We start from the raw sequence: 18,185 nt of genomic DNA, 5'->3' as shown, positions 1-18,185 counted from the left end.
ACATATTTTTATTCCTTGACTTGAACAATACACTTTAGGTCATGGAATCATGGCCCCAAATAAACAGCAAACAAAAAAAGTTTCTAACACACGTGCTAAAAAAAAAACTAAGATAACTTTTACAGTACATTATAGTTCTAAGTGAGTGGTGTAGTAAACAAGGATGCAAACCTGAGGCAACATGTTCGCCACTGAAGTTATGACAACTGAAATTGATTGTTCCTGTAAATCCAATGATGAATAAGAATTTCCTATGATGCAATAGAAGAAATGTCTTAATTGACAAGAAAATGGTTGTAGGACAAGAACCTCCCCTAGGAGGTTATATACCAGATCAGGCTAGGTGTGCCATTATAGCTTTCCCACCTAACATTATCTGCCTCAGCCAAAGGAATACAATCTCGAGGGCCAAAATAGCATATAAACAAGTCTAGTCTTCATGTTTCTCGAGCATTGCAACTCCTTGAGTGATTCACTGCAAATTGAACCTTATACCGAAGTGTAAAATAAAGGACAGCAGGATATTTTTCTTTCTTTTTTGTTTTTTTTTTTTTTGGGGGGGGGGGGCAAAATAACACGTAAGATCTATAAATTAATACCATTGAGTCCAAAACTCATGTTTCCAAAAATTAGGAAATTACATTTCTTACCCTGTGAACGAGTTTTGATATCATTTCTAGTGTAGACAAAACCTTACGTCCTTGGCAAAGTTGACTCCTGTGATCATTCAGAAACAATTTAACTTGAGCATCAATCAAATAGAAGATGCTAGCAATATAACATAGCAAGCTTAGCATCTAGCAAGGGTAAAAGAATCAAATCCATTTGCTATACTAAAACGTCGAACCCAAGAAAGCTCTTAATATCTAGTAGTAGACCATATTCTGATTCCACAAAAGAATCAGAAGAACAAATTTTATCAGAGCATCAGGAACCCCAAAGCTTTCATCATAGAAATTTCTTAGAGATTCAACTGGGAAGTAGTACACCATAAGAGTACTTTTATTTGTCCTTTGACGATACTACACTAATGGACAAACCACTATATCTGGACCAAGTGCATGGTATGACTTACATGGGGTGGCAGATATAAGTTGTTTGGTATGACAGTTATCTTTCATGATTAATATGACAGAAAAGCGTATGAGGAATCTTTTAGTAAGGTAGTTTCTTGATACGCATCTATTATCGAAACATTTCAATGCAGGTCTTCCCTGGCCAACAACAGTGATGACCTGAAAGGAGTCCTCCATACAGTGAGGTTTAGGCATAAGACTAAGTGATGCAGCATCAAAGAGCCACATCCGTAGGAAGAAGAAGAACCAGCCCCACTCCCATGTGGGGCCCATTGAGTAGTTAGTTAGGGTTGGCCCTTGGCCCCCATACTTACTTAGTTTGCTTAGTATTTATTTACATTTTCTATACTTAGTTTTATTTTTATGTTTTTCATTGAACCGGTTCAAATGGGTTGCATCCAATTGGTTCAATTTAAGTGAAATGATCCTATTGGCTAATAGGGTCTTAAATCCTATTGGCTACATAGGAATCTTCTTAATTAGATGTTTTAAATTGGAATTCTCTCCCTTCCACAATTTTAGAAGGGAGATTAAGTTGTACTTTTATTCAGCCAAGGAATTCTATGCCAAGGATGAATCGTATTTTGGCCTTTGGCCTCATTATATATATTAATAACAAATCAAAAGAGGATCAGCCTCCCTAAAAAAAAAAAAATCGTGATTGAATATTGCCGCCACTGTTGCTGCTGTTTTGCTCCTCAAAGAGTGTTGCATCCTTGTGGTTCTATCAAGGTGGAAAGGGTAGGTGGATCTCCTATGACTCCTTGCGCCGAGACGGCCGGGAGGATCTCCAATTGAAGGTGGTTCTATCCTTCTCCTTGCTCAAGCTTGCTGCCAGAGGAGTCTGCTGTAGATTGACATTCAATTTCTGTTTCTAATCCCCTAATCCCCTAATCCCTTCCCCCAGTTGATCTCCTTTTATTTTATTTGAATCTCATTAAGACCCAAACCCTAAATCACAGATCCTATACTTCCAGCCATCAAAACCTAATCAAACTACACTCGAGTCACCCCCTCACTGCCCAGAATACTCGGTCCAACTTGCAGCCCCATTCTCCCACTCAAACCCTAATCCACATTGTCTCTGTAAAACCCCGAAAGCCCTAAATTTCTGTCTAGAACAATCTAACCATCAGAACCCCTCCCTACTACAGCCGAACCTTCATCCCACTGCCCCTAACTCTCGGCTAGAAGCCCTAGTCCAAACCCCCACCCCAAACCCTAAATCTAACTCTTTCCCTAATTCCCAAATCCGAAACCCTAACCCTAATTTTCTGATTTTTGTTTTCTAACTCAAACAACATCAAACCTATACCATTAGCTTCCCCTAGACCTGCCTAGCTTTATCATCTATCACACTCACCTATTATTCTAACCTAAACCCTAGAAATTGACCTAACCTTCAATTCTGCCTTATTGCAACTGCAGAACCAGCAGACCCTTGGTTCCTTTATCATTAGATCCTGGATATTTGGCCTCTAGTAGGTCCTTGCCTATCTAGAGCTACATTACTAAGTCAATAAGGTCAACCAGGGGTTTGAATCAATCAACAGCTGAGAAGATGTTCGCAACTCCTCAATGGGTGTGTAACACACACATCTGGGTATCCCAAGCCCCAACCCAACCTTATTCAACCTGTCATCAAACCCTTGTTTTGTGCTATTAGGCCATGATCCTTTCAATCCACCAGACCTCTGTTACATCTATCAGAAATACCAGTTCACATTCATATATATACTAATCATAGAAACTGGAACAAATATACCAGCTTTGAACATAACTAGTGGTCCATCAAGAAAAGCTACTTTATCAAAATTAATATACATGCATAATGACATGGGGATTTGGTGAAATTCATATCAATCCTTTAGCTTAGGACTGAATTGGGTTTGAAACCCAAATGAAATTAAGAGAAAAGAGAAAGAAGAATCAGGTACAGCAATTATCTCTATGGCCTACCTGAAACTGAATGATGCAATTGGTGCTAGCAGCCTTCAATTGCAAGTTCCAAGCCTTAACTCCAAGGTTTAGCCCCAAAGTCCTCTTCTTTCCTTCCTTCTTCTTCTTTCTCTATTTCTTTCTAAGCTCTCTAGCTGATTTGGTTGTGACCTCTTTTAGATGTAGGAATTAATGAATCTAAGGCTTAGTTATGTTTACATAGTAATGTATGACTAAGGCATGTTTGCCTTAGTCAAATTAGAATTAGTTTTAGAAATTCATTTTCCTAGACTGTTCTTTTAGAATTTAAGTATTTAACTACTTATATCTAAGTCACATATTTGATGTCATATGACATAAATAGGAAGGTCAGCTAGGGTAGGCTATAGGGAATTGAATTCCACACTGGGGACATGGGTCCCACAGATGGAAAATACCAATCTGCCCCTGTATATTAATTAAGCAATATTTTATGTATATATACATAAGAATAGATTATAACTTACAATTCAGTCTAGGAATGGAGAGATTCTGCATCTGTGCATCCAAGCATGTCTGACACACGTAGCTCAGATGCAGGCAACCTGTAGAACCCTCAGAGTCAAGAATGGCTCGCTGAGATAACTCCTCGGAATCCTCCATAGGTGAGTTAGAGAATTGATCTGCATCCTCCACTGATGCAGCCCACAGCATCGAGGCAACCATAGACACAGAACTAGAACCTGAAATCACACAAGTTCAAAAGTTCAAATTTACAGTGGATTTCACATATATCCCCAATGTCTATGCACACCTATCGTACTCTAGCCACTACTGTGCACTCTCCCTAGTCCTGAATTTTCAAAGCTCTATTTTTCCACTCTGGTATTTCCCTGCATCTACAAGAGGAGAACCACAGTCTTCACTAAGTTTGTGATTCTAATCCATTGGGGAGTTGGCTGGTTTACATCCCAACACTCCTGTCTCTTTCAATTGGTCCAGAACAAACTTCCGTTGGCAAATATTGATGTACTTCCTTGATCTTGATACCTCAATCCCCAAGAAATACTTCAAAAGTCCAAGATCCTTAATTTCAAACTGTTCGGCCAGGTAATATTTTAACCTCTTTATCTCATCTTCATCATTCCCAGTCACAACAATATCATCAACATAAAAAATAAGAGCAATTACTGCACCATTACCTCCTCTTCGGATAAACAAGGTATGGTCAGCCTGACTCTGGGAATATCCATTCCTTAGAATGGCCTGTCGAAACCTCTCAAACCAAGCTTTGGGAGACTGTTTAAGACCATAAAGTGCCTTCTAGAGGAGACAAACTTTCCCTTCTGCTAAAGGAGACTTGATACTAGGTGGAGGTTGCATATACACCTCCTCTTCTAGATCACCATGAAGAAAAGCATTCTTCACATCTAACTGATACAATGGCCATTCTTTGTTGGCTGCCACTGATAGAAGGACTCTGATTGAGTTGTGCTTGGCCACAAGAGCAAAAGTCTCTTGGTAATCAATACCATAAACTTGACTGTACCCCTTGGCTACCAACCAAGCCTTGTATCTGTCCACCGTACCATCTGATCGGTACTTGATTGTATAGACCCACCTGCATCCAACTGGAACTCTCCCCCTAGGGAGATCAATAAGAGTCCATGTACCATTCTTCTCAAGAGCACTCATTTCCTCAAACATAGCTTTCTTCCATTTTGGATCAGATATAGCCTCAGTGAGATTCTGGGGAATAGTTGCAGTGGAGAGAGCAGTGGTAAAAGCAAGACCTGTGGGGGAGATAGCATTATAAGAAACAAATTGGGCAATAGGATTAGTGTAAGCTCGTTTGCCCTTTCTAGTAGCAATTGGGAGATCTAAGTCAAAAGGAGGATCACCTGACTGAGGAGGATGAAGCTCAGGATCCAGATCCAAAGAGGGCTCTTAGCAGGTCTTCTTTCCTTTACTCTGCAAGCATTCACCTTTTTTGTAGTGCATGTGGTAATCCTTCTCATGACCAAAACCTCTTGCAACTATAGCCCCTTCTTTAGGTTTACCAATGTCAAACAGAAATGGGGAAGTAGGCAAAGGTGAGAGGAAAGGGAAATCAACATCCTCTTCATTCCTTCTATTCTTCCCCTGAAGAGGATGCTGAAGAGAAGGAGTGAAGAAGGGGATAGACTCAAAGAAAGTGACATCTTTGAAGAGGAAACGCTTTCGGGAAGCGGGATGATAGCACTTATACCCCTTGGTAGAAGAGGAATAACCAAGGAAAAGGCACTTGAGGGCCTTAGGATCAAGCTTAGTCCTAGCCGATTTATTAACATAGACATAGCAAACACACCCAAAAACCTTGTGAGGAAGAGGAAAGGCAGAGGTTTGTGGAAGCAGAGTTCCTAGAGGAGACTTGGAGCCAAGTAGCAGAGTTGGCATCCGATTGATGAGAAAGGCAGCAACAAGGAGAGCATCAGCCCAAAAAGTTTTGGGAACGTGCATGCTAAAAAGAAGACTTCTAGTGACCTCCAACAGATGGCGGTTTTTCCTTTCAGCCACACCATTCTATTGGGGGGTATCAACACATGCAATTTGGTGGATAATACCATGATCAATAAAAAACCAGTTAGAGCCCCCCATACATGCACTCCCCCCCTTTATCAGAGCGGACTATCTAGATGCGAGTACCAAATTGAGTAAAATTAACTGATAGAAATTCTTGAAAGCATAATAAACATCACTCTTTTGTTTCATTAAAAAAGTCCAAGTAGTCTGAGAGTAGTCATCAACAAATGAAACAAAATAGCAGTATCCAGACAAAGAGGTAGTGGGAGCGGGTCCCCAAACATCAGAATGTACAATATGAAAAGGAACAGTGGATCCATTACCATGATAGGGATAAGAAGTGTGATAGTGTTTAGCAAAAATAAATGGTTCACACTGAAAAACATGCAAAGAAGAAAAAGAAGTAAACAAGTGAGGCAACTGTTTCCTCATAACAACAAAAGATGGGTGGCCTAAACATTGATGCCAAAGCATCACAAAATCCACAATACTCCTATCAGTCTCGCCACAAACATAGGACTAAGCAGTAGGCAAAACAGGCAAAACAGATGGTTGGAGCTCAAGAAGGTAGAGTCCTTTCTCCTCACGTCCACTACCAATAACCCTCTTCATCACCGAATCCTGAAAGACACAATGAGAAGGAAAGAAAGTGACACAACAGTTCAAGGACTTGGTTAAATGGCTGGCAGACAACAAGTTAGTGGCAAAATTAGGAATATGAAGTACAAAATCAAGAGAAAGAGAAGAACTGACTCGAACATTACCCTTACCAGAGATAGAGGAAAGAGAACCATCAACAACTCTAACCTTATCTTTACCGGAGCAAATAGAATAAGAGTCATAACACTAAGACATACCAGTCATATGATCTGTGGCACCCGAGTTAACGACCCAAGTAGGGGCAGATGTAGAGGCCTGCAAGGCTGAGGTTGAGGCTGAGTCTGAAGCTACAGGAGCAGTAGCAGAATAGCCAAATCGGGACATCATCCGATGTAGTGCTGCAATATCCTCTCTGGAGAGAGAATCAGGATCAGTTTATGGTCTAGGTGACTCAGTAGCAGCTGTCATAGAGTGGGCTCTAGCTCCCCCGATAGCTCCTCCGGTCTTACCTCCTCGGGTACCAGATGATCCACCATGCCCACTAGGAGGCTGCCCATAAAGAGCCCAACACCTGTCCTTAGTTTGCCCCAACTTTCCACAATGGTCACATTTAAATCTGTCTCGACCTCTCCCTCCACCTCTCTGGTTGCGGTGGGAACTAGAAACAAGAGCAACTCTCTCCAGTGAGGGAGCAGTCTCCTCACTCTGCAAGTAGCTACACACCTCATCCAATGATGGAAGAGGAGACCTCCCTAAGATCTACAAGCGAAGAGGTTCATATTCTGGGTTAAGACCACCAAGTAGAATGAGGATTCTTTCCTTTTCTTGTTTCCTGTAGACCTTGGCCTCATCTTTAAAATTGGACAGCTAGAGATTACTATAGTGATCATATTCCTCCCATAAGCTAATAACCGTATTATAGTAATCAGATATGCTCCTATCACCCTGTTTCATATGGATGATTTTTTGGAGGATTTGATACACTTTGGCTGAATCACCAACTCTATTATAAACTCTGGAGACACTGTCCCAAATATCCTTTGCAGTTTCCTTGCTCATAAATCTCTTACCTATCTCAGGTTTCATGGAGAATATCAGCCAGGTCATAACAGTGGAGTTCTCAGTCTCCCACTTTAGATAGACTGGGGCAGTAGGTTCAGGTGCCTTGATGGAGCCAGTAATATATCCCAACTTTCCTCTACTGCGCAGGGACAACATCATGGAGCGAGACCATCCAAATAGTTTGTAGTGTCAAGCTTCACAATAGAAAGTTGGGTGTTGGGATTATCAAGGAAATTCGTGGTGGGGATAGCAACAGCTAAGCTGCCACTAGAAGCTCCCAAAGAGCCACTGACAATGGAATCAGTCCCAGACATGGTGGACATGATGTCAAACACTTCAAGGAAACTCAATATAGAGCTTTACACAAATAGGGAGCATCCTCAACCCAACCACACAAAGAGAAAAGGCAGGCAGCAAGCAAACCAAGAGCAAATACTTGCTGAAAAACAGGCTAAACACTTCCAATGTCCAAGGAAAAACAATTCATAGCAGCCAAAAAAATATCAAAGGAGGGATATTTCATTCTTAGCAATTAACAATCATTCAACAGTATCACAACCTCAAGGGAGAGCTTCAAATAAGACGAAAATCACTGCTGCCAGAATCGAGACCAAACCTGTGCAACATCGAAGATGAGAGCAGTGCTCTCTATTCTGCCAGATTACCAAATGAACCATTGGGGGCTGGAAAGAGGACTTCCAGGCGACTCAAAATTGCCCAGCCTCAAAGCAAACAAACCTGTCAATGGGCAGAATCGAAACCAAGAGAGGGAAGGCTAGCGGTAATTGTGACTGCACTTGGTATCGACTTCAAGAGCTTCAAATCATCTTGCCAGGCAGAGAACTCCCTCCATTCATCAAAGCTTTGATGTTTAGACAACAACCAACCATTCTATGAAGGGTATTTTACATGGTATGGTCTCTATGGAACCCTTTACCTTTCTAGGGTTCCAAAGAGAGGTAAGGAAGCAAGAGGAGCTAGGTCGACTCTCAAACCACGCTCTGATACCAAGATAGAATAAGTGGGAGGTTTGATTAAAGGTAGAGAACAATGGTTTGCAGCTGAACAAGGGGGAAGAGAGGGAGGAGAGAAGAGAAGAGAGATGAGAGAATCGTGATTTAGAGAGAATGCTCTCCTAACTCCTATATTTACTTCACTAATAACTCTTAGGAATTACAAGAGACTCCCCAAGGAGGTAAAAGATAAAAAGAGAATAAAATATAAAATTACACCTCTGACAGGCTTATAATAGAAACAGAGACAAATATACCCCTAACACATAAACTCTAACACCTCCTTGGATAAGAAACATGACCAATTTATCTTTCCTCAATTTATTAAACAACGGCTTCCACTTGTCGATTCCCGGTGGTCATCGGTGGTGGGGAGGGGGGGGCAGAGGGATTAGGATTACAAAAAAACAGAGGGTGAGGCTGGAGTTGTGAGGTGGGGTGAAGGTGAGGGTGGGGGAGGAAGAACATATGGCGGTGGCAAGGTGGGTGGTGCAGGTTGAGCAGGTTGCAGACTTGCAGGTTTCTGTGGAGAAGAAGAAGAATTAACAAATGCCTTCGTTGGATTGTTCGGCTTGGAGGATAGCAGTAAGAAGGGTAAAACGGTAGCTTTGCCCTTCTTCAAGGGTAGTTTGGGTATTTAGTATAATCTAACCCGCTGATGTCATCACTTAACAGGGATCAACTAACGGAGTGTATCACTCTGTTATAAATTTGTAAAAGTGCGGGAGGTATGTGTGATTTTTTCAAAACGAGGGGGCTACATGTGTTACAGGCTAGTTCCAAGGGGGTACAAGTAATTTACTCTAATAATAATAATAATATCAGCCACTGGTATTGAGCAAATAATATTAAATATCCCTTGCCAAACAAGGTATGCCATTAAAATGTTTGGACAAAGACCTCTTGAAGGTACCAGAGATCTTGGCAGCAAAGATATCGCAGGCAGCTGATATAAAGCTGCATTTCCTAGTAGTGCATATTTTTTCAACGTAATTAATTACCTGCAAGAAGTGCCCCAGTGTTAAATTTAGAAGAGGAAAAATGTACAGAAAGTATCCTTCTCTTAGAATGAGGTACAGAATACAAAAACGAAAGGGCAATAGTAAAATATATAGAAGAGAGGCAACTAAAACAATTACCCTCTTCTTTTCTTCTTTGTCACAGGGTAATAACGCCTTGAACACTTGACGAAATGGGCCATCATCACAACCAGGCAGTGTTGTTCGAAGCATAGCCATAATGGCTTTGATTACCTGTTGTAGGATAAAACTCTTAATCAAGATCAAATATTTATACCAGAATCATGAAATCCTGCCTGAAGCTTTGTTAAAAAATAGAAACTGTGGATAATACATAAATCAGAAATTAGAAAAAAGATTACTATTTTAGCTACTGTAGTTACTTACAAGAGGAAAAGCATTAGAAAGGAGAAAAAAGGAAAAATAAAAAAAAAATAAAAAAATGCCAAAAGATATATACTAAATCAACTTGCATACGCTAAAAGGTTTTGTGATCATCCGTGAAAGTCACTTTATTGTCTTTAGCCATTCAAGGCAATCAGATGACAAGCAGTAAAAAAAAAAAAACCATTCCTAGAATCCTAGTTTCAAAATCACACCTAAGTATCATGGATTATTCTACTTTGCAATTCAACAGGGCAGTCAGTGATATTAATTCAAGGACACAGACATAGGATTTTTTTTTTTTAGGGGGGGGGGGGGGTGGTGGGGGACTAAGCAAGCACACATAGGATAACACAGCCATAATTATCACAAGACCTGCAAAACATGACAAAGCAACAGAGACAGGACAAGGTTAGGTAGGCTAAACCCATCTCGCCTCCATTTGTTTTATTTATTTAATAATCAAAAGGAATACCCCCTGCAACGGCATAGATACATAAAAAATAAACAACTTCAACACTAATGCCAAAAGAAAATTGTCATGAACTGGAAGATAAGGATCTCAGCAACCTTTTTCCTGTAGAAGGCCACACCATGAACGTTAAAGGGTATTTTCCTATAGCGGAAAGCTGTTTGGAATAATTTCCCAGAAACCTGACGTACATAACAGGAAAGGACAAGTGGTTCATGACATACCTTTGAGAGGTTTATAAATACTGAGATGAGGAAATGGTATAATCATAATTTTACCTGCCTCCGATAAAGAATTGCTATACTGCCAAAAGAGCACTTAGCATCCGAAACATCAGAAGTGGCTTCTAAAATTTTATCAACAACAAATGCACACTGTGCATCCTCATTGTGGCATTCTTTGACAATAATCTGATTATTGCAGACCAAATACAAAATTCTCAAAACCAAATAAAAAAATGGAGGAAATGTGAACTTTGATCTTGAACAAAGGGCTCTTAAAAAAAGATACCTTATTACCCGAAGAGTTATCAGTGAAAACTTGCTTTAACTTGCACCGTTTTTTGTTATAACGGATAAGAGATGATGCAGCCTCCACAATATACCGTGTAGAGCGATAGTTTTTTGTTAATCTAACCTGTTACAATAAAAATATATGACTAAAATTGCAAAACAAACCATGACTACTTAAACTGTTGACTGATAAAATCACGCTGCCACTTTTTGATTGCTGTCAGAGTTGTGCTAAATATCAGTCATGTTGAATTGTTGAAGCACCAAAACATGATAAAACACAGCAAAATGTGTATAAGAAACACCTCTTTGTGGTCTGGGAAATCTTTACGGAATGAATCAAAGCCAGAAACATCAGCCCCGTTGAAACTGAAAATGGACTGCAAGAAGATATGCAGCAGAATAAACTTCAGAAAAATCTAGATATTTTAAGAAAATGATTTAAATTTCAAAAATTAAATCAAGCTGCTAGATTTCTTCAATCAAGGACTAGAAAAAAATTGCACCTGATCTTCATCACCAACAATTGTGATATGGTTATGAGACGCAAGAATCCTCAAAAGACTATATTGCATGGCACTTGTATCCTGAAATTCATCAATTACAATGGCTTTCCATGACTTCTGCAACTCGTCGTACACTGTGCATTGAAAATATTTGTACATGAGGGAAAATCAGTCTTTTTTCATACTTGAAAAAAATGTAATGATATTGACCTTCAGGAAAACCAGTGAGAAGCTCAACAGAACAACTGATTAGATCATGGTAATCCAGAGCATTACACGATCTCAAAATTTCATTATAGTTCCGAAGAATTGTAGCCTGATGCACATCCACAGGTAAGAATCATGAGGATATCAACAAAAAAAGATTGCAAAACAACAGAAATTGCTTCTTACTCCTATCTCGTCACCCATTTTTCGGCATTCGGCAGGAGTCTTTCCAGAAGCCTTAGCCTGAATGTTTCACATCTTTAAGCATTAAAACAAGAAGATGATACAATTTTGTAACACCATAAGAATAGCTTCAATAAACTAAACAAGGGGGCAGTAGGTTTCATATCTTTAAGCATTAAAACAAGAAGATGGTACAATTTTGTAACACCATAGGAATAGCTCACTAAACTAAATAAGGGGGCAGCAGGTAGTTACAGAAAGTCAAAGAGATAAAGAGGGACCACAAAATTATCAAAATGCAGGATATTAATATAGATTAGGTTTAATTGCTTAGCATTTTTTGGTGGAGGTTGGAGACAACAGGTTTGGCACAGGAGAATCTTTTTTTTTTTTGGGGGAGGGGTTGTGGTATAAAATTTTCAATACTAACCCGAGTTACAAACTTCTGCCACTTTTTTGACTTATCTTTGCAATATTTTAAATCACAAAAGCCCTCATCAGGTTCACAAGGAAGGTTTTGTTCATTCTTTCTTTCATTTTCCAATAAACGTACAGCCTCAATGATTGCTCGCCTTTGTTGCCCATGCCCATAAATCAGGAACTCCGATGTGCGGCCCAACCTGTAAATTCACCAACTTTGTCTGTGCTTTGTATAACTACACATAAAAGAGTAGGTCTAGTGATGCATGTTCAATAAAGATGACAAATTTTGCTTGATGGATCTGAAACAGATGACAAATCCAAAGATTACATAGGAACTGCACAGTCAGAGCCCAAGAAGCACATGGGCTGACTAACAAAGAAGCTGCTATGAAAATTGCAGCTTTATATAGAAATGAATCAAAATAAGTATTTGTATCCGACAGAAACAAAAACATAGTGCATGGAAGGATTTGAAAAATGAAGCTTCTTTGTTATAGAAGCTATGACTGGAGATAAATGCTTAAATAAGGACAAGTTCCTCATTTGTTTTTCAAATCCTATGGTTTCATCCATAGTTGGCATGGCAGCAAGGCGACCTAAGGCGGTGGAGGAGTGCCTAAGCACTTAGGCGACCAAGGCACCCAAGTGTATTTTTTATTTCCCCTATTTTCTACCATTATTTAGTATGCTACAATATGTACCTTATATCATCAAAAATCAACATTAAGCCACATTAAGTCATAAAAAATCAACATTAAGTCACATCAAGTCATAAAAAATCAACATTAAGTCATATTGTCATCAAAATCAATATCAAGCCACATCAAGTCATCAAAAATCAACATAGAACTAAAAGACAGTAGAACTGAAGAAGCAAGCTATTGGAAGTTTGAAACAATCAAAACATACATTTGGTTTATTCTATTCTTGGAATTGCTTATTGTCCAGGTATACCTAGTCTCACATTTGGTTTATACTGTTCTTAGAAAATATGATCTTATCAATAAGTAATTAAACTACTCTCGATTTAAAGAAATGTTCTTGTTCTTTAAGAAGTTTGACTGATTGATGAGCACATTTATGTGTGAAATCTTAGGGCATAAAGCATACATTTTATCACATTGGACAGAGTTACTCGGTGCTTTCTTGTGCTTTTCAGGTTGTAGGTGATTTCTTGTGAAAATGGAGGAGATGATGCTAAGGAAATGTTTTTAAGCTGTTTAAAGGTGTTAATGGCTTGGATGTGTAGCCCATCGAATCAGCTTCGCAACGGTTCAAACGGCACTTGATTCCGAGTTGAAACGAAGAAGTTATGATCGTTTCCGTAACGAAGCGCGAAAATGGTCTATAGGGGTTTATTTGTAATTATTGACGGCCAGGACAAAGTGAAGCAAAAGTTTGGATTCTAGGGGCCTTAACGTAATAACCAGAAGTTATATTTCCAGACCGAAAGATTCCATTTGGAGGGCTCGGACAGTCCAACTTCAACTTGAGATATCTTGGGCTCCCAAACTCCAAATTGACGAAATTTGGGTCTATTTTGGGTGATTTTTCGCAAGGAACACAATGGTGAGGCATATATAAGCACCTAATGCTCCACGTTTTCTGAAGGATAGAATGGATATTTTATTTATTCTTGAAGGAATCCAAGTCATCACCCTTACTCTCTCTCTCCTCTAACTTTTCAAGGGCACTTCTGAAATTTTACTTGGGATAGATTTATTTTGAAAGATATTTTCTCATCTATGGAAGGTTGAAAAATCAGAGATGCTTTGATTTTATTGTTTGGAGAAGATTTCTACAAAGAAAAGGAAGCACAAGTTAGAATTAGAAATTTACTTTTCTAAAAATAGCAGTCTATGTAAACAATCTTCTCTTCTTCTTCTTTCTATTTTTTTCTTTTTTCTTAGGATTCAAGGCATTGTAAAAGAGGAAGGAGAAGAGAATATTCTCTTTTCTTAGGGAATATTTCTCCTACACTTCCTTCTTCTCTCTTTTCCTCTTTTCCCCCTATAAATACCCCTTGCCCTTTGGGTTGTAAGAAGTTAGTAGTTTTAGTTCAGTTTTTAGTTAGTTTCTAGTTCAATTTTAATTCAGTTTTTTAGTGTAATTTTTATTTCATTCACTTAGTGAAATTTTCTCTTCTTTTCTTATTTTTGGCTTAAGTTCTTAGTTTTGATTTCAAGTTCTTAGTTTTGATTTCATAAGTCTAGTTTAATGGTTGTAATAGTTTTAGTTTAAAGCTTCCTAGTCTAAGTTCCTATGTTGATGACAAGACATGGAGATTTAGAAGAGGAAGCCATGGTGAGTTTATTCAAGTATTCAAGCACATCAAGGTATCTCATTCTCTAAACCCTTAATCTCATTCTCCCTTTCCTCTATCTCTCTCTATCTTCTTCTTCTTCTCCCTCTATTTCTTTTATTTTTTTTATATGGTTGTGGTATGTGGATGCACTTTTATTCCCTTATTTCTTTTTATGTGATTATGAAGTGTGGCTGCGTTTTATTATTCCTTTCAATTCGCTTTAGTTTGATAGGTTAGATGCTCATGCGTATAGGTTAGATGCTCATGCGTTAGGACGCCAATTTAATCCCTTAATTTTGTTAGATGCTTATGAGTTAGGATGCATTAATTTTCATTAGTTTAATTAGTTTAATTTAACATTTTAATTTGGTCCACTTTGCATTACTTTTAAGTTAATTAAATAGAGTGGCGTATATCTCCTCGTGTTCGACCCGTAGCTACGATTGACCCGTACGCTTGCGGTATTATTTTAACTCAAACACTGATCAAATGATTTTATTTTTACATGAGACTTTTTGTATTAGGTAGAGCACAAAACCAGCTTTCCAACAAATCCAAGATTGCTTAAATCTGATTTTTATTGAAGGAGTTATGTTCCGGTCAAACTTTATTTGATGTGCGCGAATGCTGTCAAAATCGCTCTGAATGAAAATATTTTTTTTAGATAACAAAACAAATAAATATTTTAGCAATGTTTTACCATATTAAAATTTATGGAATCTTTATATTTGAGAAAAACCCCAGCATTAGAAAGATGAAATTTCACCTACCGCTGAAAATCCAGTTTTGTTCTTGAATTGGGGGTTGACTTTTTATCCTTTTGAAATTTGATTTTTTAAACTATTTGTATTGGATTCAAATAGGGGGGTATTTGCTTATTTATGAATAATATCTTAAAGTAATTACCAATTACACCAGTGCAAGGTGCCCTGCACTAAGGCGACAGTAGCCTAGACCCCTAGAAACCTACTTGGATGCCTAGGCGGCGCCTAGGTGACGGATTGACAACTATGGTTTCATCATAAGGACAATTGTCACTGAAAACCATGAGTTTTGGGCTGCTGCTATAAACAGAAGAGAGATTGACAGAATACAACTTTTACTGTTGTCTTGGACTCTAGCAATCCATTTTTATAATCCCCAAAACCCAAGTAATGCCAGTAAATAATCAATGAAGTTCAGGAAAAAAATTTGCTATCATAACTTATACTTTTTTATAAGTCGTTTATGAAAAAATAAAATCATAGGTGATTAAGGCCAGAAATGGTATGATTTCTATTTCATTTTTGGATTGATTTCATGAAATAGTCAACAAATAGATTTTTGGTCAAAAAATTGAAATTGTTTTGGTTGTATCAATATGAAATATTTCAAGAATAAAAAAAAATCCATTTGGTAGTTCAATTTGTTATAATAGATTCTCTATATTTCTTTGGGAAGGGTAGTGGTGGTGGTGCAGTAGTGGGGTGGTAGCAGCGGTGCTGGTGGCGGTGGTTGTGGTGATGGTAGTGGCTGCGGTGGTGGCGGAGTGGCAGTGGCAATGGTGGTGGTGAGACCATTAGGAAAAGAAGAAGGGTGGTGTTTTATTTTTAACATGAAATTACTATTTTACCCATCAAATTAACCATATGCTCATTAAAGAGCAAGAGTTTTTGAAATTGAACGAAATAGAAATTTTGAATTAACTCGTCAGCTATTTCAGAATTTCTCTTCCACCTGATTTCTATTTCAATGAAATAAGGTGCAAAAATCAAACCAAACAATTTTCGAAACAGAAATCTCCCCCAGAAATTGAAATAGAAATCATACCAAATCAGGCCTAAGTTAATCAATTTTACTTATGTTAAATGTCTCACAAAACAGAAGTCAGTTGAATCAATGACTAAGCTGCCTGATTCAAGCATATGACTAGTCAATTCTGGGCAAGAAACTTGCTGATGCTGACCAACTAGTACCTGAGTCAATCAGTTGAAATTGTTTTACTGAAAACAATTTCATATGCTTAAATGTTAGCTAAAACTCGCCTCACAATTCACAAATATCCCAATAAAAGAAGCTCATAACTTCAGAGTTCACCAAATGTTTTCAAAATTCAGATATACCACTAGTAATCTCAAACTAACACAAATAAAAATGTAACTCCCTCATTACCTACAATTCATGGATAGATGGTATTCAAAATATAAACCCAGTCTTTCATATTTAATAATTAAGGAGTTTCAGTATAAACATTTGCATACTTCTCAGCATGTGAACAGCAAAGTTGCAAGCAAAATGAGTGGAAAGTACTGATTGTAAGTTCCTTTGCTACTGATTTCCCTGCCACCAAACCAATCCGATTTCTCATCTCAGAGGCAGCAGCTATTGTGAAGGTCATGGCCAGAATATGGGATTGATCAATGCCCTGACAGTTTTTGAAGGGTAAGAAATAAGAACCATAAGAAAGAAACTAAGCATGACATTCATAAAATAACATGACAATACCTTGCAAAGCAGCATCAAAACACGCCCAACCATTGTTGATGTCTGATGTAAGAACCAAGAAGGAAATTTTGATCATGGAAAAGCAATGTTACAAAACAACCAAGAGCAAAATCAGATCTTCTGGGATTCAGAAACAGACCTTTCCACTTCCTGGGCCTGCAACAATCATTAGAGGGACTGAAACATCACTGCAAGCTGCCTCCCGCTGTTTGTCATTCAGAGACTGCAAATATTCAGAATAAGCTTCTGGCAGACTCCCAGTCTCCATGGCATGAGAATTACCTGACCCATCGGACCCTTTCTCTGGCTCATCCCTTAAGCTCAATATGCAACCAATTTCCTCAAGCGACTGAGCTGTAATAGACTCCTTATCAGACTGATTGCCAATACTGTTCTGATTCGACTGACTGTCAACCGTAAAATTGATACTTTCTGTCTTTGTTGCTGATTTCTGCTCGCATAAGGCATCAATTTCTTTCAGAACAGAATCCTCAAATTCTTCAACAAATACACTAGGAGAAGAAAAAGTATCAGTTAAACTAGAGCATTCTGATTGCTGCCCTGGTGCAATGATAGATGTCGCCACCAATCCATTATCCGTCAGAGCCTCCCCCATCCTTGCACCACCATTTTGCGAATGACTGTCAGTGTTCTTGATGGATAACCTTTCTGGGCATGATCTAATACACTTGGCATCCCTTATTCTTGACCCTTTAATAGGAATTGGAGAAGGAGTGTTTATATCTATCATTGCAAGTGGAATTGTTTGGTTCCCAGAAGCCAGAGCCGGTGGGTCCCTCCTAAGATACATCCCTTCATTTCTGAAAGTAAAAAGCACCCAGATAACAACAAACCATATATTTTGAAGAGGAAAAAAACAGAATAAATTGCATTAGATGTTAAAAGTTGAGGAGTTCGAAGAGGATTTGAATAACTAACTTGAGAGAACGTTGAGCGGGAGAGGTTGTGGCATCACGAGGCCTCTTACGAGCAAGAAGTGCCTTTGCAGCTCTGAACTTCTGCGATATTCTTGCCCTCTGTTCCGGCGTAATTTCTTCGAAACCCGCACTGGTTGTGCGCAAGACATTCTCCTTGTTCATTCTTTTCCTTTCAAAGAGTCATCGAAGCTCCACTATCCAAGGAGAGATGAGATTTAAGCTGAAAAATAAAGAGTACCTTGCAAGTTAGAACCCTAGAAGACGTTAATTGCCTGCTTCGAAGTTTAAAACTACTCGCAGTTCCTAAGGAAAAGACTTTCCACTCCCGCCGTTGTGGCGCGCTTCCCAGTTTGAAATGAAATGAAGCCTACGGGCTACGTAATGGTAGTAGAAATGCTGAAGAGTGGCAAAGCCGTAATTTCATGAAAACATATGGGTTGTTTTGTACTTACCAGTTGCAGAGAGGAGTAGAGGACCTATATCAATCAAATAAGCAGCCCAGTGCCAAAATTAACGAAACGA

General features: G+C 38.7%; 1 protein-coding gene across 2 annotated transcripts in view; it reads right to left on the bottom strand.

Moving 5' to 3' along the window:
• Positions 1 to 17,829, bottom strand: part of LOC122670556 (ATP-dependent DNA helicase SRS2-like protein At4g25120) — a 56,563-nt gene extending 38,734 nt beyond the window's left edge. For both annotated transcript variants that reach the window (XM_043867490.1, XM_043867499.1), the window contains exons 1-16: positions 17,665 to 17,829; positions 16,865 to 17,546; positions 16,726 to 16,767; positions 16,482 to 16,645; positions 11,944 to 12,133; positions 11,517 to 11,573; positions 11,334 to 11,439; positions 11,124 to 11,257; positions 10,923 to 10,997; positions 10,616 to 10,741; positions 10,384 to 10,515; positions 10,204 to 10,287; positions 9,370 to 9,483; positions 9,131 to 9,231; positions 651 to 717; positions 172 to 222 (exon numbers count right to left, since the gene is read on the bottom strand). In XM_043867490.1, coding sequence (XP_043723425.1) covers positions 172 to 222; positions 651 to 717; positions 9,131 to 9,231; positions 9,370 to 9,483; positions 10,204 to 10,287; positions 10,384 to 10,515; positions 10,616 to 10,741; positions 10,923 to 10,997; positions 11,124 to 11,257; positions 11,334 to 11,439; positions 11,517 to 11,573; positions 11,944 to 12,133; positions 16,482 to 16,645; positions 16,726 to 16,767; positions 16,865 to 17,546; positions 17,665 to 17,825 — 2,286 coding nt within the window. In that variant the 5' untranslated portion in view covers positions 17,826 to 17,829. The remainder of the gene's footprint in view (positions 1 to 171; positions 223 to 650; positions 718 to 9,130; positions 9,232 to 9,369; positions 9,484 to 10,203; positions 10,288 to 10,383; positions 10,516 to 10,615; positions 10,742 to 10,922; positions 10,998 to 11,123; positions 11,258 to 11,333; positions 11,440 to 11,516; positions 11,574 to 11,943; positions 12,134 to 16,481; positions 16,646 to 16,725; positions 16,768 to 16,864; positions 17,547 to 17,664) is intronic.
• Positions 17,830 to 18,185: the final 356 nt, after the last annotated feature.

This window comes from Telopea speciosissima, chromosome 1 (assembly GCF_018873765.1).
Source record: "Telopea speciosissima isolate NSW1024214 ecotype Mountain lineage chromosome 1, Tspe_v1, whole genome shotgun sequence".
Taxonomy (NCBI): domain Eukaryota; kingdom Viridiplantae; phylum Streptophyta; class Magnoliopsida; order Proteales; family Proteaceae; genus Telopea; species Telopea speciosissima.
This window is presented reverse-complemented; position numbering and strand designations above follow the sequence as displayed.